We start from the raw sequence: 12,189 nt of genomic DNA, 5'->3' as shown, positions 1-12,189 counted from the left end.
TGGTCAATTTAATATAAGAATACATAAATAATATCATCTGTAACATCAGCGTTACTACCATTATGATCACGACATAACATCAAATCTTCCTGAAACGCGACTAATCCAACCTATTTAAGAATATCTACTATTCGAAACACTAACAATAGAGAATTTTAACATTTTTGCATAATGTTACAGATATAAAGATCTAAGAGCTGCCTCACAATGATAGAGGGGGCGAACTGCCTAACCATCATAATCCCCCTCATGGAACTTATATTCTGGATAAAAAACAGCCTCAACTTGATTTCCACCAAATTTCCTGCCATTCAGTCCTTGCCTAGCCTTTGCTGATCCATCAACATCAGCATACTCCAAGAACACCTGGTAGAAAGGAAATATTTTGGAAGTGGAGGGAGGGAGGGTTCAGAGACCAAGAACAACTTCAGTATAAAGTATAAATTAGATGGAAAATAGGACAACATATTTTCTCGTTTTACTTGTGATCTTCCACAAGTGGATAAAAAGATGTGTACACAACTACATACCATTACTCAAGCTTTCTTTTTGCCTTGCAGCAAATTTTTCATACAGCATATAACATGGGGAAAAAGAGCAAGTACTAATGTCCTACTACTAACCTTTCCAACTCCAGGTGATGGTTCACCATTTGGGTTCGGGCGCGGGATGACAACATTCACCAGCGTACCTGAAAAACAAATGTTAATGTTGAAGGCTTAGAAGTTCTAATAAAACCTTAGGAGATACAACAAAAGAGTTTCTGGGTAAAGATAGATAAGGTAATGGAATCTTCTGTGTGGGTTAGGCCTGATTCTCTATAGCAGAATGTGGGACTACAAAAGGCTGTAAAACAGAAAATATAAAAGAAAAAGGATATTAATATGTGCATTAAGATTGAGAAATTTAGAAACAACAAAGTAACAGTTTAAATTGTTCACCATATTTTCCGCCTTCTCCTTTCATATCTTCCATAATGTCTTCATACTCCTCGTCATCTTTGAGTTCATCTGCACCAACTATCTGTGTCAAGCAGACAACCTTCGTAGGAAGTGCACCACCTTGAAACACAAGTCTCTGCAAAAGAGGTACCCACAATCAAACCTAAGAATAAGCCTCCTTTACTTACAATTCAAAATCAAAGAGGAAAGACATAGTATCAAACACCTAATCAACAAATTCCTCAGACGGAAACTTAATTCAAATAACTACACAAACCATGCATGTAATCAAAATTTCCAAAGATATTTTCTCAAAAGTAGAAATAGTGCATAACTTTAGTATGCAAATGATCACTAAGAACTGTACAAAGAAGTGAGGAATGGAGAGCACCTGATTTGGGAAGGCTGAATTAAATTTTGATGGATGTAGTCTTGGCAATCCATGGGTTTGAGGTGTTGGAGGAGTGATAAGAGACACAAGTAATAACCTTAGCTTTTCAAACCCAATTTGGCAAGGGAACTCCTTAAAGGCTTAAGTGCAAGTCTTAACCGAAGGCCTCAATGAATGGGTAGACCGATGTAGTATGTGTTTGGTTCCGTTTATGTTTATTGAATAAACATTTGTACTTTATTTGCTGGTAAAACCGAGATGCAATAATTGCAACCGTTTATGACAGCTAGGCACCACTAGGCTCCACATCAGCATAATAGTGAATAAACACCTGGCCATTTGTGGAAGCTTTAAAAAATAACTTCCACAAACGACTGGCATGCACAAAAACCAAAGTTCACTTTTTTCATTTTTGATGCATGCGGAAGAGCAAGAGAGAGAAAATGCTGAGATGGCACCTATGTGGCACCATCAATAAAAGTTTACTGAATAAACGTAAACGGAACCAAACACCCTCGTAGTGGTGAAAGGTGATCATAAAACAGTAATCTCTTGGATGAGGACTAAGGAGGCAATCCAATGTAGTTATAGGCCCTTGGTGAGCAAGGCACAATCTCTAGGCAGATATTTGAATAGCCCTTTAAAATAGATGCCAAAGACCACATCACTGCAAATGTATTGGCTGATTCTTTAGCAAAAGCATGGGCCGTAATGGAATGCCCAGAGTGATTACATGGGCCATAAATGAATTTGTAAAGTCTTTTTTGTTTTCTGTTTTTTGAATTTTTAGCCACAGTTATCTCTGCATCCTTTAACCTGCTACCCAGCTTTTGGGTAGTCAGGAGTTTCTGAGTGAATAGAATATATCCATTTCTGTTATTTATCAAAGTAGGAGAACGAGAGAAAGAGATAGAAATATATATATATATATATAGAGAGAGAGAGAGAGAGAGAACTGGACAACTTATGAGAAACATGTTCAAGCTGACCTTTTTTTTAATGTACAAAAATTCAACCACATTATTAAGATATAAAGCAAGACTTAACATCAATTATGAAAAAAGTAGTAGTAGAGATGCTACTTACCTGCAAGGCCACCTGCTGTTGTGCCTGTAACAGTACATTCTCCTGCTCAGGTTTGGGCTGGGAAGCACCCTGATTTGCACGTCTTACAGTGAGAGTTTTATCTCCCATTTTTATTCCATTCAGAGCCGCACAAGCAATGTCAGTAACTGAGAGGTCCTGGTAGACACAAAAGGCATATCCTTTTGAATTTCCTGTTTCCCTGTCCTTCACAAGATCAAAACCTCGAAGAGGCCCAAATGATTCTAATAGCTCTCTTATCTGTGCTTCTGTGAAGTAGTATGGGAGACCACCCACAAAAACGCGATCAGGTCCCTCAAGCCCACCAGCAGAACCAGGTGTCAACCCAACAGCAGCAAGGTTCAAATTAGGATTTGGTTGACTTGGGCCAAGTGTTGCAGCAAGAGAAGGGTTATAATCACTTGGCCTCCTCACCTTAACAGGAGCACCCTGGATAAATACAAAATAAATTCAACAGGTCAGTGGTGTTGATTCGAGATATACATGCTCGAAATCATATAGACAACAAATGCACACACAAGATAAATGTGTCCATGCTAGTGATTCTAAAGGTACACTTAGGTGTACAGGCACAGGCGTACCAAGGCAAACACCTAATGCACCTTGCACCTTATTAAAACTTGCACTTTTTACCTTTTTAAGCATGGTGACTGGGCCAGGAGAGTATCCGGACCCCTGGCCAAACCCCTTGAGGCAAGCCCAAGCATGTCTATGCTAGGGTTTAAATTCTTAAAAGATAAAGTACTATAATTAAAATTAAAATCAATCTTTTATGTATGAATTAAAATTAAAACCAACCTTTTATGTATGAACTAAGAATTCAAAACCCTAACATAGACATGTACAGGCTTGCCTCAAGGACCTCGGTACAAAGCGGCTTGTAGAATTAGGGTAATACAATTAGAATGAAATAAAGAGATTGAAAGTTTCACATTACATGTACAGGCTTGCCTCAAGGACCTCGGTACAAAGCGGCTTGTAGAATTAGGGTAATACAATTAGAATGAAATAAAGAGATTGAAAGTTTCACATGCTTGAATGTGATTTATATGTTATGTTTAATTTTATTTTTACATTTTCACTTTTAATTATGTTTTATATGTTATGTTTAGGTATTTCAATTTGATCTAATAGGCCTTTTAAAACACTAGTAAACATGTACGTGCATTTGCATGTGACGGAATCTCCAAGACAACTATTTATAATTCATGGGCAATTTTTGGACAGTTATAAGTGGGCAGTTTCTTAACTGTTATAAGTAGGCAGTTTTTGGAGTGAGAGTAAAGGACATATATGCCCTCTTTATGCCAATTGTATGCTGCTTAGATAATGGGTAGAAAATGTCCAATGAAAATTCCAGAAAAAAGGGGCATTCACTCTTTTATAGGTAGTATAGATTTAGTTTTAAATTGAAGTATGCATTTTTTTATTTAAAAACTAATTTAATATTTTTTAGTTTTTTATAATTTTTAATTTTTAGTACTTTTTCATTTTTTTGAAAAAAAAAGTGCCTCGCTTCTAAATGGTGCACACCTCACCTTGCACCTTGCACCTAGGATGCAAAAACTGCCTTGCGCTTTTAAAACACTGGTCCATGCAGATGCAGCCACTGAATTTTGACACATTAAGACCGATTTGGTTTACGAGGAAATTATTGAAACTGGGAAAAATTTCCCTGACAACTTTCCGATTTTTAATATTTTTTAGAAACCAAATACAACCTGCAATAGTCTAAATTTCTTGATTGATATAATATTAGATGTTTGAATTTCCATTTAAGAATAAGGTAAATTAAGTTTCTATTAATGGCAGGATTGCATGGCAAGCATAGTGGCTTTAGTAAATGTCACATCCTTACAGGATTTTACAATGTGGTATGAATGAAAAGGAGAATTAGGGCCATTAGACGATTATTAATTTTGTCGATTTCCTGATAATTGAGATTTTTGCCCATCCCATGGAAGGGCAAATTGCTAATATTATTGATTATCATCCCCATTTTAATGTTTTTATCATTTCATTCAATTGTACTGCAACATTATCATTATTAATCTAAGCAACTCAGCCTTTTTTGTGGGACAGGGGACTTGGAAAATAACAACAGATCAAAAGGGATGAGGATGTGGTATGAATGAAAAGGCACTCGCACTTGGTATTTAATAGTGGACATAAAAGATGTAGATCTTCTTTGTAAAGTTTTTTGCAAATGTTGAAGCATCTGGTATTAGTGACGCATTTGCTTTGTATAATAAAAGATGAAGGGGCACAAATCTATTCCACCTAAGATTTCTATCATGAAGTGAGAGTCCATTACTGTAAAGAATAAAATACGAGCCAGATATGCCCAAAATCCATCAGGAGAAAACTACAATAACAATATTATACCTCAAAAATTATACCATCCAAGGCCATAGCATTGCTGGCTTCCTCAACTGATCTCATCTCCACAAAGGCAAACTTCTTTTCATGGTTGATGTATACATTAACAACAGCATCCCCTGTAAAAAATAAAGAAAACACACACACAGGGTTAGTAATTTATTTATTTATTTCTTTTTGATGAATTACAGGGCTAGCAATTTATTAACATTTTCAAATTTAAGATGATCCTTAATTTGTAGGAGAAAGTAAGAGTACACATCCACAAACCTGGCCCAGCAGTATTCCCTCCAATTGCGGCCATAACCTGGCTGAAGAAGGTTGCTACAGACTGCAAAAGCAATTGAGATATTAGCCACCTAATTTCAACTCACAAGTCATGACAATAATGGGAACGATTAAAAATTTGCCAAAGTGGAATATACATTATAAAATATTATTAGTTCTCTAGCAAGTAACATTAACTGTGTTGACAGACATCACATGTTTTAAAATAAAGCTAAGTGCCTAACAAGAAAAACCCGCTTAAGCATATCATCAGAACCAGCAGGCAACATTTGACCACAATCCAAAACCATAATTATAACAATAACAATTCCCCATTGAACAGTTCAGATGTTTTAAATCTTAGTGCTGAGACTGATAAACTCAGGCTCCCAAAAATTCCCAGTGTTCTCTAAATGATTAAAATAAAACTAGTCAGTTCATAAAACAAACCAAATTTCCACTCGAACTTTTCATTTTCCTCCATCAGCACATGCAAATAACTTGTATCAAGTTCCAACAACCACACACAAAATTGTTTATCAAAAGCAAGTTCGCACCTCATCAAAAGAGTAATTTAATGAAAACAAAATGTATACCAGAGTACTGCTAGACAACAATTCACTCAAAAGATAGAAGTACTAACCTGTTCATTAGCCGTAGGTGGAAGACCACCAACATACACCCGGCGAGCATGTCTTGTAGCCTAACAAAATCACAAGGAAAAACCAAGTTGAATACTAAGATGCATCAAAAATAAGACGATAAAAAAAATACTAAGGAGGTAAACGGAGAAACTTTCACTTAACCTGTTGTGTCATAGCCTGAACTGGCATAACAGGGACTCCAAACTGAGATATGCATAAAAACAAATATTAAAATTTAAAAAACACAAAATATGCTTCTTCTGATCCAATGGGAAAGAGAAGTACCTGTCCTGGCAAGGGGAACATGTTTGGAAACATCCCAGGAATTGCTGGAGTGGTCCCAGGCACCTGACCTGCAAAAGTTCATTAAGTGAAGTTATAGTATAAAACTAACAACAAAATGCTGCTATTGTTATTATTGTGGTATGAATTCAATTTGCACCTCCTGATCTTCTTCACAAGTGCTCACTGATTTAAGCATGCCCTATCCTCTTGTGAACTTTATCAAAAATGTAAAAGAAATACATCATTTTCAAATACTGGAGGAAATATTTGTAAGACTACCAAAACTGGCAATAGTTGCCGGTTGAAGACGAACAAGATCCATCAAACCAGTGCATTGATTCCTCCTTGTACATAAAAGCTACAGAACTCGGCTCACGCCCATTGGCAGCACAGTGGGACAAGTAGCCCAACATTCTTCTTACAAGAAAAACATATAGACACAGAAACAAACAAACAAACACAAAAAACAAGAAAACAACCAAAAAGGCTCTCAGTTTCAGAATTAATTCACCAAGTAAATAATATAAAAAAACAGTACAGCCCATCCAAAGATTGCAGCATTAAGTTGCTAATACTGTTAATGGGAAAAATAATATGGCTTACCAAATGACACCATGCAATCGATAGACTTTCCATGCTAAGCAGAAGCAATGAAATGGAAGCAAAAGAGTGAAATTAGAAAACAGGTCACATACCTGCAGCAGCCACAAGCATTGCAGTTGAAGGAGGTGCCATGTCAAAACCACTGATCCGCTTGCTGTGGAAAGAAACCAGTTGCCAGAATGACAGATTAAATTCATGATTTGGAGAAATAATAAAGCTTCTATGAACACCAAATAAAGGTCAAGGATAATCATCATTAATGACAGAAACAGCAACCTACACTATGGTTACTCATGGAAGGAAAAATAATAGAGCACATATTTGAGGTATTTGCATGCATAAAGCATGGCATTCCTACTAAAAAAATGAATTCCAATCTTAAACAATATAGAGATATATTTACTAAGTGTTCGTCCCACGGAATAGCTAAAGCATTTTACATTACACAACCTCACTATGCACCGACTATATCAAACAAACAAATCACCTTAGTAGATGTATGTACACATGCGCACACTAAAAAAGGAAACTCATAATGGCTACGTCATCCAAATATGGCAAGTATATGGTGAGGCACAGTGTCAGATGCTAAGTTCACACTTAAAGGCTGTGTTTGGTACGAGTGGTAAGAGATCAAATGCAAATATGTTCAGTTCATGAAAATGCAACTTGGTTTGGTTTTACATTGATAAATTTTGTAGTCCAGCCAAACATATTTGGTTGCAATGGGTATAAAAACAAGTTCCAAGAGTGGAATCTACCTTTTTAATATTGACCAAATTTGAGTGCAAAAGCTTGCTTCCATTCTTTGGAAGTGAACTTTACTCTCATATTGAAGGCAAAAAAATGACAGGAAAAAACAAATTTACTTTCATTTGTAGTACAAAAATGTATTCTAACTAAATGCTTGCAAAACTCAAACTGCAGTGCAAATTTGCTTCAATTTAGCATTTGCACTCTTACCAAATGCAGCCAAATGTACAGTTGTCATGTTATCACAGAGTAGAGTTTAAAATAATAAATAGAAGTTTCTACAATGAATAACATCTTTATTCCATGTTTTTGAAAGAATATAATGCAAAGACAAGCAAGTGATTTGTTATCCTTTCTTTAACAGAAAGAATTGGTGCCAATTATCATGGAAATCAAGATCAGGTTTTAGACCCACCTTTACGCCTAAACAACAATGCCTGTAGTAGAAAAAATTGTCAAAACCAAGGGTATAAGAACTTGTAACATGCTCCTGACATGTCACCTACCACATGGAAACTTTAAATCACACCAACCCAAAAGTAAGGTGCACAAAAGAACAAAAGAAACATTGAGCATATACCGCATGAAGCAAGAAAAAGCTATTAACCTAAAAGTATTAATAGGTCAAACAAGTATCACCTAGGACACCCAAACAAGGGACACCAGCCATCTAGATTTTACTTGGATGTCATGAATGCACCAAGCTAAAAATATATTTGATACAAACAAATTTCTCAACTTCCTTTTTACACACTATGCCAACAGACAAAATATACACGAATGATGGTTTACCACACGTTGTGTATGTGGATGCAGAAAATATGAAAGTAGGGTGTCTGCTCTTGATTTGCCGTTCTTTAGTGCCCCATGTAGACCTGTTCATGGGCTGGGCTCAGGCTTGACTTTTGTCAAAATTTGAATGGGCCCAGCCAAAGCCCGAGCCCAATACAGTGGAAAGTTAGGCCCGAAGCCTGGCCCATGAACAGGTCTGGCCCCATGAAGTGGTAAAATGAATCCCTTGTGTCTTTCTAATTGGGATGCCATAAAAATTAGGGCACACTAAGCTGCAGCTTTTTCCTTAAACTTGACCAGACATGAATTCTATTGACAGCATTTACCATTCCTCTAAACCATGCACAGGAAACCTCTTCCCTTCTCACATGTTATGGGCTGATTGAATATATAACTGGTGTGAAGAATCCTAGCAAATCTAGGTCTGTCATCTTTGCAATCTTAGACACCACAAAGAAAAAAGAACATCAATTATAGCTGCCAAAAAAATAAAGACACAAAACATAGAATAGATTATGTACAAAACATACGAGGCTTCTGTTTCCACTCCCAGTAGGCACTGTAGCAACTTGGATGTGGTGCATTTACCTCTTTGATCTTGAACGAGATCGAGATCTTGATCTATGATCAGATCTACCCTGAGAACGAGATTGAGACCTATGCCTGCGGCGTCCCTCTCTATCTCTATCATAATCTCTGCGCCTGGAAATAACATTGCATTAACAAAACATAACTAGCATATGCAAAGCATTGGGACAGAAAAACACAAAAGAATTTCAGAAATCCTAGAAGTGGGTAAATAAAACCAAACCAAAAGCTGCAACATATGTGTCAACAAGAACAAGATCAATTAAAACCCCCAAAAAGGAAACATGATGTAAATCCTTTGAGGACATAACAATACTCAGTACTAAGTGGCTCCCTGAACCAGTGAAATATTTGAAAATGTGAAGCACAAGTAATGGTTTACCAAAAAAAACATTGATAAATCAAGAAATAATAAAGGTAATAGACTTATCAATACCATGGTGCTAAGCAAACATTTGATCTATAATTGATGGAACAGAGAACACAACTAAGTCCAACAGGTCAAGCCAACAAACCTACCCAAAAATAATAAAAAGTTGCAATAACTACGAGATCAACACAGCCGAACCAAGATCAGTTACAAGAAGGCAAGTGATAGGCTAGAAAAGAAAGGTGATGTTTAAAATGGGAATGGATACCAAACCGATAAAACATACAAACTTAGTTGTACCGTACCTATCATGGTCTCGACTACGATGATAGTTGTCATCATCATCTCTATCCCGTCCTCGATCCCTTCTATCACTTCGTTCTCTGTGATGATCTCTATGATGCCGATCACGATCACGATCTCTGTCCCGTTCCCTTTCACGATCTCTCTCCCTGTCCTTGGATCCATCCCTCTCCCTGTCCTTATCCCTCCCTTTTTCTCTTTCCCGTTCTCTGCTTTTTGAAGTCTCCCTCTCATAATCACGAGAACCATGCTACAAATATTCAGTAATATTAGTGAAAAAAGGGAATGCAATTATATGAATGACATGGTACAATGAATACATGAAGCGCAATCACTTGGCATCAGCATTCACTGATGGTAACTGAGGTTGCACTGAATGCAGAAAATCACGTCAGATTCATGCAAATAAAATTACCAAACCTATTAGTGCCAAGGGACTAAGAAGCAATTATAAATTGGATAATAAATGAACAAGATGGTCCTTAGTATCTTCAGCATTATGTCAAAGAGGAGGGAGATTTAATCACCAGCCTTAAAAATTAGCTATTGTTGGGTTCCCAGATCAGTCAATTCCCTTGCATGTGTGTTTTTTTATAGAGGGAGTTAATAGGCAGCCTTTGTGTTTGGGTACATACCCGATACCCCTTGCTAGTGTATCATTCCTGCTAACCTGTTAGCCTTGATTGAGCATGTGGAGAGACTAGCAGTGGAGCTAAGCCTATTGTACTTTAAGAAGGGATGAGAGCTCCCTTGTGAGCTAATAAAAACTCTGATCACCTATATGCTTGTGTTTGACTACTATGGTCAATTAATACCACTGGTTTCAGAAATTAACTAATTAAATGCAAGTTTTCAAACAGCCTATCAAAAATGAAGTCAATACCACAAATCTGTCACTATATCCAAAGGATAGAACTGCATCAAATCCCAATGCCTGACTAGTATCTCGAACAAAACAGATAACACCACTTGATCCAAAATAAACTGGAAAGGATGACAAAGGATAACAAGACACAGAAAAACGCAACAAGTTACCCTGCGGCTAGCAGTAAAGTATTATATTAGACTAGTTGTCAGATAGAATAATCCTAATGAATACAAATGCAAAGGTCTGCAAAACCTAGTCTCTAAATAAGAAACGTCAAACCTGACCGGTCAATAAGCCCTTTGAATGCTAATAGCTTCTCTTCCTTTTCCATGACACTTCAAATTTCCATGGAATAAATAAAATGCGGAAATGCAACTCAATCATTTTAAAGGTATTCCAATACAAGCTTCGTGAATAGGCAAATGAATTCTGGGCGCTTAAAGCTGCCGGAACTCCCTTTCCTTTTTATTTTGTTCTCGGCTTACGCCTCTTTTCGTTGAAAGTTCAGACAGAATGGAATTTTGTTTTTCCGCTCCTAATATGTGATAATGTGAAATTAAAGGCAATATATGGGGAAGATAGCTAATTTCCAAACCTTAAAATAAAAATCCAATATCTAGCATAAATACACATCACAATGAAATCCAGTCATAACCCTTGGACTAACGGAAGGACATGGGAGGAAAATTTCATGCATTAAAAAAATAAAAAATAAAAAAAACGCATCACCACTGTATTTACCCCCCCCCCAACACACATACACAGAACAAAAAAAATCGTTTATCGCCCCGAACCCTAGGATCCTACCCAACATCCCACACATGGGATAGAAAGAATCCACGAGCAGTTTAAATTAAACATCTAACCGAGAATACTGTGTGAGCATAGCGATACAAACAGAACTCGCGGAATCCAATACACCATCCCTCGTCCATTGAGCTAAATAACTAAATAAATAAACAGTAGTTGACTTAATTTTTTTTCTGTCATGAATCTGCGTCCTTGAATCCGTCCGTCTAAACGAAAACAAAAGAAGGAGAAAAAAACAGGCACGGAAATTTCAACCAGTAAAAAGCGGATACCTGAGATTTGGAATCGCTGTAATCGTCGGGAGCGCCGTGGCTACTGGGTCTCTGTTGAGGTGAAGAGCTGTAATCGTTCAACCCCTCTCCATTACCCTCGTATCTTTCAGCATAGTCCGGCATATTCACTTCTTTTTCTTCGATTCGACTTCTTTCACTATCTCCGCGAAACGAGTCGATGGCGGTTTTAGGGCTTGCGGACGAATTTCCCTCTTTAAATACTACTCGGAGTCGGAGCCACTCTCCGAATTCCGAAATCCTTGTGGGGCCGGTCAAGTGGTGACTGAAATTGAACAACGTCAATGGTTCGTCCGGCCTACTAAACCGGGTTCTTTTGAGCCAATTCTTCGATGATCTCGCAGAAAATTTAAAAGAAAAAAAAAATCATTTGCACACACGAAATAATTAATGTTTTTAATTTTTCATCAAATAAAAAAGTATTTGCACGTGACTGCAAATACTCCACGTCAGTCATGCCTGCAACTACTCCAGTATTTGCACGTGACTTGATTTATGACTGTATTTTGTTTTTTGATTAATCAAAATAAAAATAAAGGTATTTGCACCACTCGAAGAAAAGTATTCCTCGTAGACTAGAGAGGGCCTTGCTTCGCAAGGGGTTGAAATGGAATTGCAACATCGCTATTTGCTATATTAAAAAAGACAATGGTTTCTATAATAAAACCTGCAATTATAAGTACCCAAGTCTTTAAATTCATATAAAGACTTACAAGAGATCATCGTGTGCTCATTTTTTAAATATTGCTTCAATAAAGCATCTCATATAAAATAATATGATTATACAGTGATGGTTCTGAG

The 12,189-nt window shown here is 36.9% G+C and overlaps 1 protein-coding gene across 2 annotated transcripts; it reads right to left on the bottom strand.

Moving 5' to 3' along the window:
- LOC104595741 (splicing factor U2af large subunit B) lies at nucleotides 1-11,626 on the bottom strand. Of its 2 annotated transcripts, none has more exons than XR_734940.3 (13): nucleotides 11,371-11,626; nucleotides 9,423-9,670; nucleotides 8,748-8,861; nucleotides 6,707-6,768; nucleotides 6,012-6,079; nucleotides 5,889-5,930; nucleotides 5,726-5,785; nucleotides 5,086-5,146; nucleotides 4,822-4,934; nucleotides 2,419-2,865; nucleotides 942-1,077; nucleotides 624-846; nucleotides 1-366 (listed from the first exon to the last, which is right to left on the bottom strand). XR_734940.3 is itself a non-coding variant. In XM_010256607.3 (13 exons), exons 1-13 carry the CDS (start codon nucleotides 11,491-11,493, stop codon nucleotides 229-231), a joined length of 1,680 nt encoding a protein of 559 aa, XP_010254909.1. In that variant the 5' UTR covers nucleotides 11,494-11,626; the 3' UTR covers nucleotides 1-228. The 2 variants fall into 2 exon arrangements, 1 of the variants encoding a protein (XP_010254909.1); XM_010256607.3 differs by having other exon boundaries at nucleotides 624-691.
- Between the last annotated feature and the right edge of the window lie 563 nt (nucleotides 11,627-12,189).

The sequence above is a fragment of the Nelumbo nucifera genome, chromosome 5 (assembly GCF_055504915.1).
Source record: "Nelumbo nucifera cultivar China Antique chromosome 5, China Antique-T2T, whole genome shotgun sequence".
Classification (NCBI taxonomy): Eukaryota; Viridiplantae; Streptophyta; class Magnoliopsida; order Proteales; family Nelumbonaceae; genus Nelumbo; species Nelumbo nucifera.
This window is presented reverse-complemented; position numbering and strand designations above follow the sequence as displayed.

What these genes read in the sequence shown, in the direction of transcription:
- LOC104595741 (XM_010256607.3), bottom strand. Translation starts at nt 11,493, where the DNA reads ATGCCGGACTATGCTGAAAGATACGAGGGTAATGGAGAGGGGTTGAAC. An exon ending in TGTTCCCCTTGCCAGGACAG is followed by an intron (nt 5,931 to 6,011) that starts GTACTTCTCTTT and finishes TGCATATCTCAG; the next exon opens with TTTGGAGTCCCTGTTATGCC. An exon ending in AACAGCAGGTGGCCTTGCAG is followed by an intron (nt 1,078 to 2,418) that starts GTAAGTAGCATC and finishes CCTCTTTTGCAG; the next exon opens with AGACTTGTGTTTCAAGGTGG.